The 22,366-nt window shown below is 36.7% G+C and overlaps 2 protein-coding genes across 4 annotated transcripts in view; both read left to right on the forward strand.

Moving 5' to 3' along the window:
* Window positions 1-11,116, forward strand: part of LOC135680931 (uncharacterized) — a 32,136-nt gene extending 21,020 nt beyond the window's left edge. For 2 of the 3 annotated variants that reach the window (XM_065195176.2, XM_065195177.2), the window contains exons 30-46: window positions 83-154; window positions 811-840; window positions 1,066-1,379; window positions 1,795-1,942; window positions 2,453-2,485; window positions 2,814-2,976; window positions 3,270-3,430; window positions 3,818-4,131; window positions 4,807-4,954; window positions 5,532-5,555; window positions 6,050-6,208; window positions 6,728-7,031; window positions 7,428-7,582; window positions 8,059-8,088; window positions 8,366-8,596; window positions 9,702-9,728; window positions 10,632-11,116. In XM_065195176.2, the coding sequence (XP_065051248.2) occupies window positions 83-154; window positions 811-840; window positions 1,066-1,379; window positions 1,795-1,942; window positions 2,453-2,485; window positions 2,814-2,976; window positions 3,270-3,430; window positions 3,818-4,131; window positions 4,807-4,954; window positions 5,532-5,555; window positions 6,050-6,208; window positions 6,728-7,031; window positions 7,428-7,582; window positions 8,059-8,088; window positions 8,366-8,596; window positions 9,702-9,728; window positions 10,632-10,741 (2,423 nt within the window). In that variant the 3' untranslated portion in view covers window positions 10,742-11,116. The remainder of the gene's footprint in view (window positions 1-82; window positions 155-810; window positions 841-1,065; window positions 1,380-1,794; window positions 1,943-2,452; window positions 2,486-2,813; window positions 2,977-3,269; window positions 3,431-3,817; window positions 4,132-4,806; window positions 4,955-5,531; window positions 5,556-6,049; window positions 6,209-6,727; window positions 7,032-7,427; window positions 7,583-8,058; window positions 8,089-8,365; window positions 8,597-9,701; window positions 9,729-10,631) is intronic. The other variant, XM_065195178.2, reaches the window with a different exon arrangement.
* Window positions 11,117-11,260: 144 nt separating this feature from the next.
* Window positions 11,261-16,530, forward strand: LOC135680933 (cyclin-dependent kinases regulatory subunit 2). The gene is made up of 3 exons (XM_065195180.2): window positions 11,261-12,358; window positions 14,944-15,071; window positions 16,330-16,530. Exons 1-3 carry the CDS (start codon window positions 12,216-12,218, stop codon window positions 16,383-16,385), a joined length of 327 nt encoding a protein of 108 aa, XP_065051252.1. The 5' UTR covers window positions 11,261-12,215; the 3' UTR covers window positions 16,386-16,530.
* The last annotated feature ends 5,836 nt before the right edge of the window (window positions 16,531-22,366 follow it).

The following is a 22,366-nucleotide window of genomic DNA, read 5'->3' on the forward strand; positions in this document are numbered from 1 at the left end:
AAAATACAACAGTAGAGAGCAAATTCCTATAATCTTTAAGGACAAAGTTTTCTTGCAATATTAATTTTTTTACGGTTTTTAGATATTGGACCTGGCAATAAAGTTGGTAGATACTTGTTAAAACAAGGAAATGTTGCACAGAAAGGAAAACCAAGTGAGTTGTTGAAATTTGCTTGTCTTCTTCAGTTATATGCATCGCTTTATATATTGATTTGGAAATCCTGAAATCTTGTCATCGAGAAACACGATACACTTACATTTTTTACACTGACTGTTCCACAATGGTCAAGGTGGCACATGTCAATCCAATAACACTCTTAAACATTTACCAAGGCTTAGAAGTGAGAGCAGTCAGATTTCAGTACACCTTGCATTTTGATGTCTCTTTATAAGTTCTCCAGTAGTTTTCCTATCATTATCCAAGATAGTTCTAAATAGTGAATAAAAGTTTAGATTATGAGAGCATGAATTACAAGGACACGTCATTGCTCACAAGACTATGTATGGAATTTAAATTTATGTATGGAATTTTTCGCGTTTTCCGGTTTAGACTAGATTGATTTAGAAGAAGTTTCTTTATGTTCTACTTGCGAAATTTCAATCAGTGCGTAAATATCTTTTATCCATCTTCTTCAACTCACTTTGTAGCTATTTTCAAAACCCACAGACCCCTGGAGACAAACGCAACAGCAAATGTATTTGCAAAGGCATATTTACTTAGCGTTTTTAAATACTTTATTGTCCGGTATTGTGGATATATCATTAAATTTCTGTAGTATCAGTGATATGATTGCTTTTCTATGTTTGCAGGGCCAAGGCCATCTCCGGGAAAAGGCACTGGTAAGTCTAATTGTATTATTAAATCGTTTGTTTCGAGTAAGCCTAGTTTGCTGTCAGAGACTTCTTGTTATATCATTGCAGATGCAAATCATGAGCCAAAATAAATCAGAAGTATGAATGAAAATTGTCATCAATAATCCACTCTTGTTGGAATGCTTTGGTTTTTCTGCTTACTTTTGTTGATTTTTACACTTGAAAACAAGATTGAGCAATTTTTTTTCGTAGTTTTGAAAGTGCAGGTTGTGGCTAGTGGTTGCAACGATCCTCCAGCCAAAGGGAAGGACTGTGCTCGGTCCCCTGGATCAATAAGAGTCAATGGCATTGAGAGAAGTGTGAACAGAAGAGGTTTGAACATTGTTGTTTACAACCTGGCTAATGGCTTGTTTGAGAAAACGGTCAATTTCGATACACACAGTAATCGAGTGGCAGTTAAGCAAATGGTGACTTTCATTGACCAAATCAAGACAAACAGATTAGTCATGGTTGCCTCGAAAGATGCATGGACTATGAGCATGAATTCACGAGCGTATTCAGCTCTGGTTAGTTCTTTTCGCTTTGCACATTTATGATGCTTCATTGAATAAAACCTAACAGAAAAGGTCGTACAGTGATAGCTAACTTTTTAGCATAGATATATATATATATAATGATAGATACTTGCAATTTAGATTTAATCGCAGAAATTACACTTTTTTGGTACCGGTTTCATTTGATGGTGCAGAATCTTCATGCATCTAATGCCTGCGTTTTGCGTAATATCTACATAGTCTATAATGATAGATAGATAGTCCGAAATGGCCCTGAATCGCCTTCAATAAAAGCGACATAAAACTCAAATGATTGATTATAAAGGCTACAATGTTAATTATTACAATTTTAAAGAGAAACAATGTTTCCGTCCCAAAAATCACCAAGTTGAACTTTGAATGCGATTATTACATTTTGTATATGCAGAATAGCATTGGTGCAGAGGAACCCTTCATGAAAGCCTTGAGGTCATCGTTTGCTCTGGTTGGTTTTAAAGGAAAAACCAAAGTTTCTTGGACTGCACAACAGACCCAAAAACCTGGCAAAGGTCCATCAACAGTCGATGCTCAGATCAGTAAGCACAATTCTTCAACCTCTTTTTGATGTGCTAAAATTTCCATCTTACATTAATAGAACTAGATCTTTTGAGTGACTGTTTGTAGATTTTAATTGTAAAATTATGGCTTACCAGTTTTTCAACTTCTGAAAGATAGAAAAAAGCAAGAATACTCTTTTGAACGCGGTTTGGGTTCACCATTACTCACGAGTAAGTGTTTCAAGATCAAACTGGACGCATTATATAAATATGAAGCTTCACCAATTATTGTTCTCATAAGAGTGAATTATAAAATTGAGGAAGAAGCTGCAATCAAGAGAAATGTTATTTATTAGACGTAGAGTGGGCTGAAGCAGCCCTATTCTATGGCATACGTTTTCAAAACAGAGTTTGGTGTGTGTGAATATTTCGATCTAGGCTATGAAATATTTAATTTCTTTGACAGGATATTTCTGCAGCGATATAAATAGCCTTTCATTTGTCTGTATTTCATAACAAAATTTTATAAGTGAATTATAATTTTTTTAGTGATACGAAAAGTTAGAGACACACCATTAAAGCGTAAGTATGTCTTTAGTATACAATTTTGATGAAACTGCCTAATAAGGGCATGCAAATTGATATAATATGCTTACAGAAGATAAGACAGCAGAACATTGAGATAAACAAATCTTGACAAGATTTGCCGGTTCTTTGCTTGAAAAAGAGCTCTTTCATAACATTTGTGAATAAATTTCAACCAAGGAAAATCAATATCCAGCGAAAAATAAACAAATTGGTTGGTCTGGTTGATATAAAAAATACAGGAGCGTGTGCTTTACTTTCTAAACTCTTTTGATTTTTGCTGCATGATGTGCTAAGTAATGCCAAAATATTTTATCCACATCAGCTGCAAATGAATTCGCTGTTACCGCCTGTGAGAGCAAAATGTTGGCGGTACGTTGTCCAGTTGGATTGCGCATCGGAGTAACCTACGCAATGTACGGCCGACAAAACAGAGACACGTGCAAATCGAGTCGTTACATGAAAAGCATCACATGCAAATCTGCCAAGTAAGTCAAATTTTTTAACCTGTTCAGTATATTCTCATGCTTTTAGTAGCTAAAGTATTATAAATTATTTATAATGCAAACATGGTATAAACGTAATTCCTTGCAGCCGTTAATGAATGCACATATCGGCCGTACATCTTTTAAACTAAGTGCTCTGTTCGCGCAACTTTATTTCTTTTGCAACTTAATGCAGAATTTTCTAGCATAGTTTTGATTAAACATCCTTTAGTGAAGGACGAGCTGATCATCGTAGGCTATTGCCCGTCATTTACCATAACCCCATACTTTCACAGATCAATGAATGTCGTCAAGCGCAAGTGCGAGGGCAGGAGGACCTGTATGATCCCTGCGAGTGCCCGTATCTTTGGCGACCCTTGTAGAGGAACATACAAGTATTTGGAAGTTAAATACGTCTGTCGTGGCACAAAACCACCGCCAATGCCCGGCAAGCCACGTGAGTAAAAATTTAGCTGGATATGCAAAGAAATTATTGTTACTTGAGGGAAAGTGAAGTTGGTTTCTGGTGTGCAGGCTTTCATCTTCTTGCTTTGCTATCTTGATTACGGTGCCCTATCTCATCTCAAAGGCAAAATTTCTGAACAGCATTATGTTTTGCTGCTTCACTTGACTCCTAAAACCGATTTTGTGTCTCATTTTCTAATTAACTCATAAAAGAAATGGTATTGAATTAATGATTTCGTTAAATGTTACATTTTAAATTTCAAAATTGATTTCTTGTTTTTTTATGACATGGATCTCACAAACCAACCATGTTTATTGGCTATCAGTTACCCAAAAAGGTTAAACGCTTGAAACAAGATAAGGTTTCTTTCAATTTTAGCATTGAAAATTGACATTAATGCCATGGGATGCAATGACCCTCCGGCAAAAGGAAGATGCGGTGATGCAGTTGGTTCCATCAAAGTCAACGGCAAAGAACTCAGTGCCAACAAGCGAGGTATAAACGTTGTCGTCATCAGGTATCCCAGTGGAAAGGTCATCCGAAGAAAGAAGAATTTTGACACATTTGGAGACCCAGGTGCATCGGGGCGCCTTGCCAATTTAATCAGGCGCTTGCCTAGCAATTCAATCATCGCAATAGCAACAATGGATTCATACGACTCAAAGTTGAACAATGACGCCATTTCAGTACTGGTAAGCAAAACTGCTTTGCATAATTTGTAGAATCTACAAAAACACAAATGCAATGAATGTAAATTTATTTCTTATTTGGTAGTTTACTATCAAAAAGTTAAGAAACTCATCAGGTTTTCCAGACTCCATTCCCTCATCACAAGGCATGAGAATGGCTGTTGGTGCATCGCTCACTTCAGTACATTAAACCATAAGGTCATATTACACCTTTTAATAATAGGCAGGGAGCGGAGAATAAAAGCTTACTTCTCCAACTATTAAGGCAGATGCACTTTTCACACTATGACGCAAAAGAAAATCTGTTAAGAATGAGAAGAAAGGAAGCAGACACGACAACTGGAATAAAAGACGCCCGAAGAAATTATTTACGAGTAGGAATGTTGGAGGAAAATATACTGCTGTTAAGGATGCTCGTTGAAAGGAAGTGACCCTACTATACGCCTTCGAATAGATCTTTTTCAGAGACTTCGTGTGGAACAAAAGTGAGCTACACATACATCGAATCCATTGTAAACTTACATGGTCCCATTAGTTTCAAGAAGAAGCATGAGGTTCAGCGCATGAAAATGACAGTGCATGAAATGAATTTGCACTTTGAAATGCAGACACTCTTTTGATATGATGTCTTCGTGCAATTAGCTTTGATTAACTTCCATTAATATCGCTCATTTGCAGAAAAGTATAGGAGCAAAAGGCAACTTGAAAATGGGCTTAAGAGGCTCCTTGGCAATGATTGGTTTTAAAGGCGCTGGTACTTTCACGTGGAAAAAACAAATTGCAAGAAGAATAGGAAAGGGGCCATCAGTTATCTCCGAATCGATCTGTAAGTGTGTTTATGTCTTTCCATGCTCCCCCATTTATCAATTCAAATGAGTTCATATGCTTTCATTTCTGTAGGGCAAGTACTCTTTTGTCTTCCGTGGAGATGTAGCTTTAAAGAAACAGTTTTAACGATGATGACGAGCTGTTTATCGCATATAAGCGGCAGGAGAATCATTGTGTATGATCTTTTTTATGATGACGCTCAGCTATGTTACAAAAAAACCAAAATGAACAATACAGTATCTTAAAGAGTGCCACTTCGTCACTTTTTCTCCAGGCAACTTCAGTTTCACTGATTGTAAAATCAACTGTGGTGCCAAATACCAACTTATGGTGTTTGAAATGCCTGAATAAAAGGTCATAACAAATTAATCATATATCCTTCGTAATGTTACACATGCATTATCATTGAAATTTTTTCAGCAAGATTCTATTTAAAGTCTTCTTATTGATACTTAGACTTAATTCATACTCATCAAGTAGTTCATTCGACATTTTAAATGAAGTTCTGTTGCAGTAATCTTGCTGTTGAATTCAATTTGTGAAACGTTAATTTCAAACTATTGTTTTTCTTTCAGCTTTGCCGTTTAAAGTTGTTATGCGTAAGTGACTTTTTACTTATCATATTTTTCCGATAGACCCGAAAAAACGTTTCAATTTAGATTTTCTAGAGAACATTGTTTCTCTAAAAAATCAGAAATCAGATTTTCTAGGGATCTTCTTCTTCGATGGTCTCAAAAGCCGCTTCCTTTCTTTTTTGTAGTCGTATCTCTGGCATTAATTTACATCACTTTTTCTGTATAATACTTATTCCTTAATTTTTCAGTTAAGGTTACTCTCTGGGCTAAAAAATCAAAAATTCAATATTTCTCATAATTTTTTTACTATTCATGAATACACTCAGAATTTTATGCTCTTTTGACTGGTGGGGCTTTGGAACGCTACCGTCTTTTGTTGTTTACGTTAGGGGGTAGCTTTTTAAATTGAAATGAAACGGCAATTCTTAAAATGATGTGAGCTGTTTTTTACATGAATTGTTTCAATTTTACTTTAGTTTTACTTTTTGGAAACTAACTTGACTATCTTGAAATTTCAGCTCGTATTATCGGAATGGCGAACCCCTTCGCCAAGCCAAAGCCGATGAGACCCCCGATGATGAAACCACCCCCAATGATGAAGCCACCGCTGCCACCCAAACTACTTAAACTGCCTGCATTCAAGCCACTTAAGGCAAGACCATTCCTTGGACTGAGTGGTAAGTTGAACTGATAATATTTCCTTGAGGTTTTAGCGGGTTTCTGGCATATGAACTGATTATATACATGTTCAATAGTCTGCTATAGATGCTATTTTGCGTTGCTTCAGGTAGTTTATGCGTCACATCGTAAGACAGGGCAGCCTCTTTGCTGCACATACCATGTGATGCGGGCTATTCGGCCAAAGATCATGCACAATGTTCGGGAATCTCTACCACGGATGCTCTTTCACCGAAAAAACAAAGATGACTCTGTCGAGAACAGCTTTGTTCGGCTTCCAACAATGGATTTGGCAACTTCATTTCTTCTGGCAAGCCTCAGCTATTACTAAGTTGCCATGGCTTAATAGCAAATATCATATTAAAAATCCTTTACTTCACTAACATAATCCAATGTGTTAATTTAAAGAATCATTATGATTTGCAGTTTTACTTGCTCCAATCTTGCTATTAAAGTCACTTAACTTCACTTAGTCACTCATTTGCATCAATATATCAAGTCAATGTATCGTTACGCAGGAAATGTTGCCAAAGGAAGACCAACCAAGCAGTCGTCTACTTTGCTCGGAGGACTGTCCTCGAGGGCCGTGGATGGAAATGCCAATAGTGGCTGGGCTGCAAAAACCTTCTCTTTGACCAAATTCCAAGTGAGCCCATGGTGGAGGGTGAACATAGGCAATCCAAGGGCTACTGTAAGAGTTGTCAAACTGACTACCATGCGAAAGTGCAAAAAACTAAACCCTAAAACACCATGTCCTTCAATCATGCGGTCAGTTGAGATTCGTGTTGGCAATGTCGACAATAACCCGCTTGCAAATGCTCTGTAAGTTTACATAGCTATCATTATATTTGATATATTGGTCAAGCTTCGTTTAACTGTATCAGATGTTTGCTTACACTCTTTGTCAATGATATCATTTGCTCCTCTGACCTTATGTTGATCGGTAATACAAGTTACCTGCTGACATTATTAGACGAGAGAGACTGCCCCAAACTTTGTATTCCGAATCTAGCTGATTATCTAAATAAATGAAGACATTCAGGTTTGTTGGCAAACAAATGGATTCCCCGATTCCCCGTCAGCTACCAAGTATGTAGAGTCTGTGACTTTGTGGTTTAAACATTTAAATTTCGAAATGGAATAATGTTTTAATCTTTCATCATGAAGTGTTAAATGCTGCATGATTTGAAAATTGTATCAACATGAACTTTTTTTCAGATGTGCAAGCAGCAGAGCTCTCCCCTTTGGACGTACTGTCACCCTAAGATGCAAAGTACCAGCGAAGGGTCGATTTGTATACGTTGTTTTGAAGGGAAAACAAAAGGTGGCCCTGACGCTTGCCGAATTCCAAGTCTTTACTCAAATATCGAAAAGTAAGTTGATTAAGTTCGGCTTGTCACCTATTGAAGCTCCATACTGCTACATAATTAAGTGGTTAATTAGGGACGATAACATTATCCACATTTCAGCAAAGTATTCATTGCTGCATCCCATTTATGCACTGAATTATTTCGCATCTTCAGGAGCACCTGTCCACGACTTTATATTAATCAGCATCATTCTAAATGCAAGTGATAATATCTTTGATTTCTCAAAAATTTACTCAAAATTACCCAGTTATATGATATGAACAATATAGTTTGCTGTTATAAACCTTAAATTGAAGATCATTTAGATTTACAATAAGCATTTAGTTCCGTATGCCAGAGATTAAGAAAGGTTTAAAGGATTACGGCTGTCATTTACTGACATAATCTCAATTTCTTTCATGATTTCATTCTCTTCTTTGGTACATTTAAATGCACTGTTCATTAAATAATTAGTTAATCGACTGTATATTGTCTTCTAGCAGCAGCCGCTCGACCATCACAATCTAGAGGTAAGCATCCTTCCTCGTCTGCTTCTTTTACCCACTCTCTTCCCCACTACAAACAGATTTTTTTTGAAGGAGATTGAAATTCCAAAATTTTAGATTCCAAAGGAAAACGTTATCCTTGCACTTATCCCTGGTTTGCTAATAGTAGGTTTTCTCCTTCGAAAATTTGATTTTCAAGAATTTTCTAGAGTACTGATGCTAGGTCTTTCATTGGACAAATTATCTCCTATTATTTTCCAAACAACATTACATACGAATTTTGTATTGCTTTCTTTTATAGTTTTGCCTGCGCGTTGGACAATTGGGGATGGTAGTGGTGGAAGTGAGGAGAAGATCGGTACCTTCGCAAACAAGGAAATCTGCTATGCAAAATGTAGCGTGAGAAAGAAAAACGGTATACTGGCTAATGGAGCAACTGTTGATAGCAAGACGCAGAAGGTCTGCTATTGTGAATACGGCATGAAAACGAGGAACAAGAACAAGTCATGGTTGAACACATATATCAAACGAGGTTTGCATTGTCATATTTTCCTGCATTTATAACCTTTCGATTTTTTTTTATAATTAAATTTTGTTTTCTTTCTTTGTTTAAAGTTGGTACAGTATCTAGCTATACTAATGCCAGTTGAAGCTAACTAATTTAAATTACCAACGCCAAATACAATGTAAATCAAAGATAACCAATGTTGCCCACGTATTCCTTGCAAAGATCAAAAGTACAATTGAACGATGAAAATTTTGAAATTTTTTTCGTGAATTTTCAGGGAGTAATTTATTTCATTTGGAACCAAGTTCTATTATTTGCTACATCTGTATGATACGGTATGAAATCCGTATTTTGTAATGTGGCTCCGCAGTTTTAAATTGGCAAGTTTTTTGGGTATCCATTTTATGAAAATATCTTATACATAAAAGGTGGAGTCAAACCGTTAAATGTGTTATAAATTTCTATCGCAAGATACTATAAATTTTTCTTACGGGAAGTTATTGTTTATTCTTTATCAAAGGTTGTTTAAAAGTTGATTCATAATCATCATGGGCTATTCTCGTTGCTCTTTCAAGAATCCTGTTTATCAGGCTATTAATTTTCCGGCTATGAACAAAATGTGATAAAATGAAAGTTTCCATTAAAAGAATTTGCTTAAATTCGTTCATATACGAAGCAATCTTACCTAGCACGTTAACCTTTTTCCAAACTTCTTTTGAAATAACTTTTAATATGTTCTTCAAATCTAAGTTGATTGTTCAATACTACTTCCAATAATTTAACATTTTACTTTCTTTGATAATAGAGCCATTTATTTGAATTCTAGATTTCTCTTAATTTGGTCGGTTGGCTTTAAAAACTATAAGCTTGCTTTTAATTCTGCATATGTCCTATAGAAATCCTTCAATCTTGCTACGCTGTGGTCCAATAGGTAACACTGTACTTTAGGCAAACGTGCTTAATAGAAAATAAGAACTCCTCACTTAAACTAAAATCAAATGCTTTTGCCATGAATAATTTCGGGTTGCGGAAAATTAACTGCCAACATCTTAAGATTTTTCTCCTGTTATTGGAGTATATTCTCCTTTTTATTGAAATTCATCATTTTTTTTCACAATTCTCTTCACAGTTCCAGCTAAGCCAAAGGCTTCTCCAGGTGAGTGATGTTTCACCAATTGTTCTACAATCATCTTTATCGTGAATTGATGAGTGACCCGGTTTTTATTCAATTTTGCTTTTACGTGCTGAACAAAAATCTCATTTGTTGATAAATGTGCTAATTTGATTATGATACAATACAATGAAGCAGCAACTCACAACTTTCCCATCTACGGCTTTTCCACCTATACCGTAAATCCTCGAATAAGTCCCCACGCTCGAATAAGCCCCCACCTAAAAAACTCGAATAAACCAGTATTACGTCCTTTGACTGGAGACCAAAAAGCAAAAAAAGCGACTTTTGCGATGATAAAAAATTAGAACATTTGTTAGTTTTTTGTTAGATTTGTTAGAAAAATAATCTCGATTTTATGTCGACCTTTGGGGAAAATACTAAACTTTGAAATAAGCCCCCCTCGAATAAGCCCCCCCAACGGGGGTTTATTCGAGGATTTACGGTACTTGACAATGGTAACGCTTAGGATGCCAGAAGTTAGAACGTTGGTTTTTCATCAAGTGGTAAAAAGCTTATGTATAAAATGACATTTGGAAGGCTGTTCAAGGGCGGTTATGTGGCAAACTGTTTCAATGCACCTATTATATTCAATTGTAGCAACGTAATTGAGATATCTTCCTTGCATTAAACAGTAAAAATAATTAATTTGTGACACAACAGTTGGTTTTTTTACAAAACAAGATAATCAGTTACTTTAATGATGGTAGCTTACTTCACTGGAAAGGATTTGAGAGATATTGAGCTTAGGGCTAGAATTTTAAGCGATGGTAAGAGAAAGCAGGGCACTTTATGTAGTGACTGTTGCTGCCGTCGACAGCAAGGTGCTTACTGAAAACTTTACTAGAGTAGACGTCTTTGAATTCAGAGAATTTTTTGCTATTCTAGGAAAACGTATGCGGGTGCTTGAACCGATATTCCTGGAAGAAGATGAAGATGATAGCGACGAGTACGATGATGCTGAACTGAAGAGCCCTTCCTGTGCCGTAGTTGATTAGGCTCTTGTGAGGCCTAAAGAGACAGGTTTCGTTGTTACATGGCACGCATCGATCCACTTTGATGCTAGGTTACAGAAGAAGCATTATCTTAAAAAGTAAATGCAGTCTTGTTTTGTTAAAAGCAGTTGAAAAAAGTGACTCTTACGAATAAATCAATGAAGGACGTTGATAAGTGACTCTTTGTTGCCACAACGTATTTCCAGTTGAAATTAAACAGAATTGATACGCTATGCGTTACGTTATGTATTTATCAAGCTCTGCTCGATATAGGGCCTTTTGAAGAAGATTATAGTTAACAGACATATAATGTCATAAAGATTTGGTAGAAAATGATTGTATTTTCTTTGTTGATTATTCATTTATCATGATCTTTCATTTTTGTCTCTGTTCTGTCTCTTTTTCTTCTCTTCGTCAAAAGAAACAGCCAGAGAATCGTTCTAAGTATTTTACTTGTTAAACTTAGCAAGTAAGCCTTTGGTACCGCAAAACTTAGCCTTTGGTACGAAAAAAGCACGGAAAAGCAGAATCAGATTATTAGACTAAATGAGTTAATCAATTTGGCAATTTAGTTTATCTGGCTGATGAGATGAGGCTTTACAACGCATATAAGTAGACAAAAGAATTGAAACTATATCTACATGACTAACATTAACAAAAGCTTTTTTGCCAGATGAAGGGAAAAATTGAACGCATTATGTATAATGAGTATGGGCTTATATGCAAGTTGTATAAAATGAAAGTTGCCTGATGACTGCATTAAGCGTGAAACTCGGAGTAGCAGCTTAGAACTGTCCTTTTCTATTCACCAAATGGCGTGAAAAGAAAACGGAAAGCTCACCAAAGCAAGAATTTCTTAAATTAGCTCTGAAGGTCTATACGTAGATAACGTAACACTCACCGTCACATGTCAACATTTCCTATGAGATATTGCGATATCAGTTTGCCGCTGATATCATTTATCAAATGTTATTGCTTTATCACGCCATAAGAGTGGTGGTTACGATTTCGTAAGCCACCCCTGACAATGCAAACCAAACAGGAACCTCCTTCGCCAATTTGCTTCTTTTTCAGCCTGAAAAACTTGGTTCAAAACGTCAGGCTGAATAATGCCATGGTTTAACGATTTAAAGGAAACTTGGTTCATAATTTGATCGATTAGAAATTCATTCGTGGTTAAGCCCATAGGTTGTTTGTTATTAGGTGACCAGTAAACCCCGTGAAATATTGAATGATTGTTCTTTGTTATCGACTTCCAATCTCTATTACCGGAGGTAAATATTTTGAAAGAAATTTACAGTTCACTTTTTGTAAAGATTGATTTTGACGCCTCTTTAACCCCTGGAAGTTGCGAGTAGATCATTTCTGTAGAATCACAGTTTCACGAGACGATTCGTTTCATTTAACCCCTTGGAGGTTGATACTCGAGGCAGCGATTCGCAATGAAATCCATGCTGCCTCTTGAGACCTGGACGAGATGGAATACGCAGCGGCCAGGCAGTTCATTTCGTCCATGGTCGCAGCACATTACGTCTGTTTTTCTTCGGCATTTCTGTTCGTTTTCAGCATGTCTCACTTCTATTACTCAGACAAATATACTGATGATTTCTATGAATACAGGTAAGCATTTGTTGTTTCCAAACTTTCCTAACTGTTGTTACAAATTTGGTAAGATTCAAGATAATGAAGTTACCAGGGCCTATTTTAGTGTGCAGTATTACACACTTTGTGCAGTATTAATTTAAAAACGTGCAGTATTGATTTCCAAAATGTGCAGTATTGAATTTTGGGATTTGTGAAAATGTCTTTTTGCGGCTATCCCAGATTCCTGCTTTGTTCACAAAATGTGAATTTTCCTCGTCAGTTCGATATAGAGTTCATTTATTGCAATTCTCGTATATACGGTGGCCCACAGGTGCCACGGCAAAACTTACTTTCTCACGGCAAAACTTTCTTTTTCACGGCAAAACTTTCTTTCTCACGGCAAAACTTACTTTCTCACGGCAAAACTTACTTTCTCACGGCAAAAATTTCTTTCTCACGGCAAAACTTTCTTTCTCACGGCAAAACTTTCTTTACGTGTTGTTGTGTACGTGATACTTAGATCTAATCAATGCTTTAGACGTTTTAAACTTCGCAGAATTTGCGAATACCTACATCTTCTCTTGATAATACTTGCAGAAAGACAGCCCAGAAATGTTCTAAAATTTATCTAGGTTGGGCTAGGCTAGGCCTATATGCCTATCTCAACGAAACAGTACCGCATGCAAGGTCTTTGATTCCTTTGTTTTGAAAGCAGTGAAAAAGATCAATTCGTTGAAAATTGGCGTGCACATAAAATTCGTGCAAAAAAATCACGTACGTGCACTTGGCACGCTCGATTGTGGCTTGTAAAAAACCTATAAATTGGGTATTGTGTTTAATATCATATCATATCGTATTACACACAGGGTGGGTTGATGGCTAGGTACTTAATTTTTCGAATAATAGTAATAACAATGAATAAAGAAATGAAATAATAAGCATGGGCATAATATAAGGGGAGAAAAAAATCGAAGTGGTTGCCCAACAAACAACATCCATTGTTTAAGAAAATTTTGCCTGACTGAATCATGGTAGATTTCTGCCTGATTATCGCTTTTTAGGAAACTTTTCAGTGTTGAGAAACTACAGTTGCCGCTACAGCCCCCTTATCTCCCCAGACCCTTGTCTACTACGCCTATGTAAGAAAAGCAAAAGGAACAAAGCAATACGACGACGAGAATCCAATGTCACGAGATAAAATTTTCGAAATAAATTTAATTTAAGTAATAAATTAAATTCAAAGAAAGTTTTGCCGTGAGAAGTAAAGTTTTGCCGTGAAAAAAGAAAGTTTTGCCGTGAGAAAGTAAGTTTTGCCGTAAGAAAGTAAGTTTTGCCGTGAGAAAGAAAGTTTTGCCGTGGCACCTGTGGGCCACCGTACGTATAACCATCGGAAAGACTCTCTTATCAAAACTTAAAACAAAGCGAAATGCCCAGACCCAAAAACAAAACATCTACTTGTAAATGTCAGAATTGCTGTAAATTTCGCAAATTGATCTTGTCAAAAATAAAACATTCAGTAATAATTTATCAGTTGCCCTAACATGCTCTGGGCATCTAGCAGAAGCTTACTTAACTTAACTAAAAGAAAGATAAAGATCCGAATAAAACTTTTTTGTTGTACTGTCCAGACAAAACATGAGATAGTAACTCCGTTTACAAGAGATAAATGAGTATGTTTCTTTTCAGGTTTTGTAGCTACTTTTTGTTGTGTTGCTGTTTTGAAATGTCATTGTTGATTGTGTATATTATCGTCTGTCTGTTTGTGATTTCCGCGTCATGGCGTATACACATGTTCAAAATTCGGGCCATTTCCTCGCTACACTTGCATGGCCAAGATACTTGGGGTTTGCATGGGTTTGCACTGATTGCAACAAAAAATTTCCTATAAAAAATATGATTATAAATGTGCAGTATTGAAAATTTCTTAAAATAGGCCCTGGAAGTTACTGTTTTAAGTGCCGGTCAAACCACTCTTTATAAATTGTCTCTGCTTATAGAGGATAGCGCCCATCAATCTTGAATTGAATGAAGTTAACGGTTAAACGACAATTTTTTTTATACTCTCACAAAATAAAATAATGACGTATCTCGTACACTTGAACACAAATTAAACAATTGTGACAAGTTTTGCATGATACGCGGAGAGAATTACTTGAGAAATTAGCTTTTATTCAGCAAGCAAATATCATCCACAATTCTCAGCCGAAATGAATTGTTTTCAGCGGGAGATGTAACGTTGTATTGGCAAGGGTGAATTGTCGGTCGCTAAGCGAAATGATGGGCTAAGCCGATGGGCCTAGGCCCCGAATAGATAATACGCAAAAGTAATTCCTTATTTGACGCTTTTTTAAATTATCGTAACAATTCAATCCTAAATTTGCCACAAACAAATTATTAAAAACATTACGGACGTCACATTACAGGAAAATGTATGATATGAACAAATGTTCAAGACATAGTAAGTTTTATTTCAATTTGGTGTTACTTTATGTTTCTTAAATCATTCTCTTTCATATTGCTCCTTGAAAATTCACCAAATTCTAGCAATGGCTTTCTACTGCCATTAATTGTGATGAAATTGTACTCCCGTGTAATACTGTGATTTCGATCTCCTTCCCAAGGCATGTCATTGTTTCTTCTGAGGTGCGCAAGGCGATTCCCAAAGGAAGACTCTTGACTGAAGTTGAGTGGAGAGGCATCGGGGTGCAACAGTCTCGCGGCTGGGTCCATTACCTTCTTCATGATCCAGGTAAGCTCACTTTACAACGATTGAATCTCACACTAGCATTTATTGTCTCCTTTCGTGTCGCAGTCATGGGAAGTGCATTTGTCTTGATTTTTCCTCATATAATAAGCATATAGCCCAAATCTTTGTCTACTGCTGCTATTCTTGCTTCTCTTTTGATGTCTGTTGAGGTACTTAGCTTTTCTTTTTATTTGTACTGTACCAGTTGTGTACATTTTGACTTGTACGTTGACATTACCTTGTGGTACTCCTCGATTTTGCTTTTTTGTATTCATTGCATTCTCTTGCTACCCTTTCCTATATGCAGCCTGTATGGTGGCTGACTTACATCACGTGTTCTGGGGATTATAAGCTCATGAGTCTTGAGTGCATTTTCTATTTCTTATCGCTCTTTTAAAGGGTGGTACTACTATTTTTCTATCGGTTAACAGAATTCTAAAATACCATTGCTGGTATTTTTTTATTGGTACCTTCCCTGCCTGTTGCTTTACACTGCTCTTTCTTTTCAATATTATTTTTTAGAATCTCGGAATTCACTTTCTTTCTTCCTTTCCCAATGAGTTTATTGGTTTTTCTCCTTAGCTTTTGAATTTTCTATTTCAATACTTTTCCAGCTACAGAGCCGTGACCACTTTTGCTCCAAGGGGACTTGTGCCCCCCAAAAGCTATAAAAATCATTTTGCTTCCAATGAACGATATTTGTTCGAATCGTTTCCAAACAAAAGGAAGACCATCTAAAATGTTTTCCTTCTCCGTGGTACGGCGTACATCAATAAACAATAGGACTTCATAACTGCGCATGTCCAACAAATGCAATGTAATAAATGAATCTCCGTATGGCTCTATTCAGTTTCATATTCACTCGAACCTTAGCTGTGACAAGTCTAGTCAATTTAGTTTTTTACATTCTTTGATCAAAAAGGCTTGGTATATTGTACCAACATCTGGCATGATGCTTATATTTAAGAAGCACAACGTCATTTTTGTTTGGGAAGTCTAACGCTGCAGCCCAAACACATTTAGGAAGCTTAACGGCGTTATGCCGCGTTACCCCATCACTACATCACCGCTTTTAGGATTGAAACATTTCTGTCGAACGCATTCAAACTTACATTTACAGCATTCAGTTGCTGTGGTGAATTCCAGAAGATACTTGCTTATCCTACTTCAAACGTACAAATATGAAACTTTGTCTTCATTTATAAAACTTTATTTTTTATGCAACTTTATTCAAGATTTAATGCTTTCGTGTTTCTTTTAGAACCACATATATTGCTATTTCGACGTCCTCTGCCCGAGACGGAAAGAAAATATTGATGCAACGTCGAATTGGGAAGAAAACCTCAACACACTTGGTAATTGAACTGAACTGAACATTATAAGAAAACTTAGAATTGAGATAGACAACTTTGAATCATTCCTGTGAATTTTATTTTCTTTGCATATCATCCATTTGGCTTCTTGAACGCCTCTGCATTATCGATAGCTATTTGTCTGATCCAATGGACACGCATAACTAGATATCATTATAAAAAAGTTGAGGACACCATCTAAGGAGGTTTTAACGGCAGAGATTTTTTGAACAAGATTTTCTACGCAGAAAATTCTGTCTTACTTTATGAAGACAAAGCTTGATTAGATAAAACTTAATCACGTTTAATAGGTGACAGGGCACGCCATTTCGGTGCCCCTTGGGCTTTTGTTTTTGGCATGGATTGCACGATTGTGGAGTTTGTGCTCATTGTAGCAGTGCTTATGTAAGCAGGACATTGTGTCTTTAATACGGCCAAGCAACAAGCGGCAAGTGTACATGAATATTGCCTTGGCCTTGGGTATATAAACATTTTGTTGGCGTTGTTTCTTCCTCACACGTTACAAGACGACCTGAAGTTTAGCTGTGGAGGTCTTTTTCCTCGTGACCCTTGACGCCTAACCAATGTCTTAGCATTTTCAGGCTTTTATTGGCATATTAACTTTCTACTTTTTTCACTAGTTTTTTGATTGTGCATTTGCTAATGGCCGAATAGCTTGTGACTTTTGCATAAACAAGGAAGTCAGTGGAAGATGGCCATTATTTCTTCTTCTCAACCCATTCAAAACGGTTGTGGTTTTATTTATGGCCGTCTTTGCGATTGGAGAACCGACAGTCTAAAAATGGATGGTCCAAACGATGAGAGAAGACAACCTTTAGTCCTGTGATTGACAATGATCAATTAATCTGAGCCTTTTTAGTTGAATAACAGAGACGGGGGCCACTGAATTGAGCCTGACTGGGGGGGGGGGACTAGGAATCAAGTTTAGTGACATAGGAGGATCACGTTTAGTGACATGGTCGGGTCCGAGGCACAAGGAAAGTTTTGAAATTAAGACTTCTAGAATGGCTAATAATGCATCTCCAAGACAAAAATTTTGTTGCTAACGGTAACCCTTAGTATCTAGATCCAGGGATTTTTTAAAGATTTTTCAGTAGTGAGGCATTTCTCAAAAGGGGCCACGTTCACAACATGAAATTGTACAGTGCTTCAAATTGTAATTTGGTTCTGTTTTCTCGAAAAATCCATGTTTTGTTGCGATAGCTAAATGGAATGTTTCACACATTTCTTGTAGACATCTATTTGATTAAGATTTGCTCTTACCAAGGAAATTAGCTGAGGAAAGTTAACAATTTAGTTTTGAATGAGGAATTGTAATCTTGGTGTTTGCATTTTATCACAATTTAGGAAAATGTTCATGAAACAATTAATGATCACGCTGTTTCGATACCGTGTTATTTTATAATTGAGTCTCAGGCTTCTATTAAAAAGTTTTCAGTGAAGAATCTGGATGTCTATGAGGAATTTCTAACAAAGATTCTGGAAAGGTTAAAAATGCCTGTATCTGGAAACATGGCTACCTAATGATATCATTCTCGGTTTAATTGTGAACAGTTTCGCCGAGGGGTTTTGGAGGCCCTGTGGCAAAATGAATAAATAAGGCCATTTGCGAGCGAGGCTAGCAGAAGACTTTTGGCGACCATGCTCTTTAGATTAGCTAAAAATACTTTTCCAATTTTTTTTTGAAACATTTTCTTGCAATTCTTTAAAATCGGGGCCCCCAACCTCCAGCTGCCACAAAAAAATTCTTTGTAATTTTACTTGAAGCAGTGCACTTATCAGCAAGTACTACAAGCTTCTGAAAGTCGTTAAATTTAGAGTGATTCAAGTTTCTTATGAGATCCTCACGGGAGCCCTGGCGCAATCTAAAATTCCAGAAGCCGAATTTTTTCTCGTCAAAAGTAACAATAATAGAATGATGGGATTCCTTCTTCTCTCAAGATCACAGCATGTTAAGAGGGGTTCCAAACGTTATATTAAGCTATGTATTTGGTAATCAGAGCAACCTTTTGGTTGATGTTGGGTTAAAAGGAATTTCGAGAGTTAAGTTGGACTGTAATCTTGATTCCAATGTATTCTCATGGGCCTAGCCCTCTTTTCCGAGAGCCTTTAGGGCGTAGCAACACTAGATTTTTCCTAGGGGCAATGCCCCTAGACCTCTGACCTTCTTTCCTTGAGCAGGGCTGTCACCTACAACCAGGCTTCACCACTGGCTAAAAGACGACTCCCGATTCGTTTTAGCAGCAAACTTTCACGCCCCAAGGTGCCCAAGGTATTTATTAAAGCTGTTCAATCGATTTTTGACTTTGTTAGGGTTGCTTTCTTCATTTTGCTCAATGCGATCTTTATTGAATTTTTTTTAGAAGCTTAAGACCACGATAAGCGTTTTGGTTTGTAACCGAGGTAAACATTTATGAAATTTTGGCTCCTTTCTGTAGTTACCAAGAAAAATTCATTCTTGACAATCATTTAAATTCTATATTTGTTATATATTATCACGAAAATACAAAAAATGGGGTGCATCAGGGTAAGCAACAGGATTCTTCGCATGCCGTTGAAAACCCTTTTCGCTCTGGAACCCAATGCAGGGAAACACCCATACCATAGGTTGGATATAAGACATAACTACTATGGAAAAATCTTACCAATCAACTTTACAAAGCTATTAGCCTTTTATTTGAGGAAGTATAGTTCTTCTGTTGATTATCTAATGTTCATATATTATTGTTATACAGATAAAACTCAGTGGAGTAACGGACCATAGTTACCTTTAGTTGAATAACAAGGCTCCGCACTTTTAGGGGCCCCAAGCAACAATTTTTCTTTGTTATTTTTCCTAGGGGATGCAGCTGCTTGTTACGCCACTGATAAAACTCTTTGGCATAACGATAACAGCCTTGATAGAACTGTACCAAGGACATACTTATCTAGGGGGCGCTAAAAAACAGTGTCTTGTAGTTAATTTTGAGGCACCACGCCACTGCTTTACATTCTACTAGTTCGCAAAGTAATGGCTAGCGTTGGCCCCTATAACTGAAAGTTTGGCCCCCGGCTAGCCTCCCCCTCAGATTTTTAAGGCTAGATTCGCCACTGGTCTTAGATACACAAGATAGCAAAAACAACGCTAAAAAGTGCGTTTAAATCTAAAGCATAATGAAACCAGCTGGTATTATGTTTCTTCAAAAAGGGCAAGTCAAACAAATGACTTCTAATTCAACGCATTGGCTTCATGTCTCTAACGCGTAGATACTTCAGGCTTCTTTTTCAAGGGGTATATATTGAGTTTGACAAGAAAGCTAGGGTGGGCCTAATTCTCTTAACGATTGCGTCATTTTGGGTTTACGTAATCTTTCTTAAAAGTTCAATGGAGTATTTACTTCATATTGTATCAAATCAAATGACATAGTCTTATAATCATTCCTGGCACCTTTGGTCAAAGTGAATTCAAAAAAATGTTGGAATCACATTTTCTGGCCTTATGAATAACTGAAAACCTCCTTGTATTGGCTAGGACCGAATCTTTCCACTAATTGTCACCCCCACACCCAGCAGCCTTTTGGCTACTATAGGCGAAAGGTCTGGGGCCATGGCCCCCTGGACCCCCCTTAAATCCGCCACTGCCCACATCTCCTGATCTGCGCCCCTGGCTGTTAGTTGTAGTATATGTTTGTTTTGAGTTTGTTTAGTTGCCCCAAAGTACAAGTTTAGCAAAACAAAGGAAATTGTTTTATCTGGTGCCTTAGATTAGACAATGAAACCCTGATTTTACCACATCGTAGGGCCTCGTAGGGTCTCTTGGAATTTCCCCAAACATATTCTTTAAACATTTATATTTAGTTCATCTGCTTGGATTGGCTTCGAAAAGTAAGTCCATTTTGTATACGAGTCGGTCAAACCTTTCCTGACAATCCCATGAAATATTACTTAATTTGCGAACTTGTGCTCACGTAGGGTCAGTCTATCTTTGACAAGATAAAAACTCATAAGAGCATTTTATTTAAATCAATTATATAGGCCGAGATGGCCCTTAACCGCTTACAATACTACGGCGATAGTAAACATAACTGAGGGTATAATTATAGCTTAGTACAACATTGAACAGTAATGGCTAGTTAGATACAATGAGTTAGTATTAGGGAAACTTCTAAAAATTTGTTCTTGTGATTTTTGTATTTCTACCTTAATAAGTGGGCAATATAGGAGAAAATGGATTTCATTTTCAACTGTTAAAATTTTGGTGGTTTTGCAATATAAGCAAAATCTTTCGCCACTCGCTTTTTTTTTCTGAAACGTCCTGTTTCAATTTGGTGATTTTGGGTACTGACTCTAGGTTTTGCCAAACAGTAAAGTCAGATATGTAGTCGAGATACAGCCTCATACTTGTAAATTGATTTAAATGAGGGGTAAAAGTATAGTTTCTTATTGTCAGTTTTGTGTGAATTTAATCTTCCTAATACTTCAGACTCAAAAAGGTTTCTAAGCTTAGTTTTAAGCTTAGTAGTACTGAAACAGTATCTGATTGCTGTATTCCATATCGCATTTGAGAATTAAGGGCCTAAGATACAGCCAGGCCAGAGTCAGCATCATTGAAAAGCAAAGAAAAGGCCCTACTAGCGTAACGTTTAGAGTCCATCTCTATGGGATGGGATTGAAGACTTTTTCTTCCCAGTTCTGCGTATTCAGCATCGGTAGTGGTACTTGATCTAACACCAAAAGCATATTTACATGCTTAGCTTTAAGATGTAGAGCTTCTAATTTTGGCCATTCTTCACAACCTCATACATCTGATGCATAACTTAGGATTGGGACAATCGTATGGTCGAATTATCATAGAAAAAGACCTAACTGGAAACCACCCCATTCTTTGCTTTTAGAAAAGAGGGGAAAAGGCCTTATGAGCTTTCTCTTTGATTATATCGATGTGTTCTGAATAGGATCCATTTGATGTTAACATAACACCTAAATATTTATAAGAATTACATTCCTTTACTTCTTTATCACAAATCTTCTAGGTTTTATTCTTCCTAGACTGCCAATCTTGTCAGAAAGACACCAATTTGCATCCCCCCAGGGAAAAAAGCCAGGCCGCCACTGGGGAGTAGATTTTGCGAGATTTTGTATTCTAGACAAATTGAAAAAAAAACAAGAAAACGTAAGTTACGAACACGTGAAAAGTATATTTGAGTCATTTTTTCCTGAAAATTGGGCAGGGTTAAAATTTTTAGAATGGATTTGTATCACGTTCTCAGAATTTTGGTCAAGGTCATAAAATATTATTGTAGCAGGCACATCCTCGTAATTTTTCTCCAAGGTTAACATCCGGGGCTTCCAACAAAAGATCGTATCAAACAGAACTCTTTAGAAAATCATCAACAGGGATGTAGTCGTAAAATTTTAACAAGGGGGGCTCTTTGAAATTGCTAAGTTGCTCTTTGTCAGGTAATCATTGCAATTTGACTATGGTGAGGGTTAATGTTTTTCCGAACATTGTTTGAGCAGCCAGGTACATTGACTGTGTTGAAGGACAGCTGTGATGAGAGCATCAAATCTAGGGGGAAGAATGCACAAGGGGAGAGGACTTTATTGCAAGTGAGGAGGCAAAATGTTTATATTGCTCAGGGGTTCAATAAAAGCCGCCATTATGGTTGGTGGCGAGAAAAGTTTTGAAACATGGCATTCTAAGAATGGCAAAAAATGCATCTAAAATATTTATGTCATCGATAAAAAAGAATTTTCTTTTTAATAATAATGATTCATTGGTTGGATTTTGAATTGAAACAATTCATCTCGTGGTAACAAAACAAGGGTGTTTTTATCAGCTAATGAACAGTGCTATTAAAAATATCATGCAGAACTGTTATTCAGTGGCCTTGGAAAGTATTCATAGTTTGCAGATATAGAAAAATCAATTTTAAAACCATTACA

Source organism: Rhopilema esculentum, chromosome 18, assembly GCF_057945365.1.
Source record: "Rhopilema esculentum isolate cy_ngs chromosome 18, ASM5794536v1, whole genome shotgun sequence".
Taxonomy (NCBI): Eukaryota; Metazoa; Cnidaria; class Scyphozoa; order Rhizostomeae; family Rhizostomatidae; genus Rhopilema; species Rhopilema esculentum.

Excerpts from the sequence above, each read along its gene's own strand:
- LOC135680933 (XM_065195180.2), top strand. The coding sequence starts at position 12,216 with ATGGAATACGCAGCGGCCAGGCAGTTCATTTCGTCCATGGTCGCAGCA. Across the intron at positions 12,359-14,943 it reads GATGATTTCTATGAATACAG|GCATGTCATTGTTTCTTCTG; the intron begins GTAAGCATTTGT and ends CTCCTTCCCAAG. Across the intron at positions 15,072-16,329 it reads TTACCTTCTTCATGATCCAG|AACCACATATATTGCTATTT; the intron begins GTAAGCTCACTT and ends TGTTTCTTTTAG.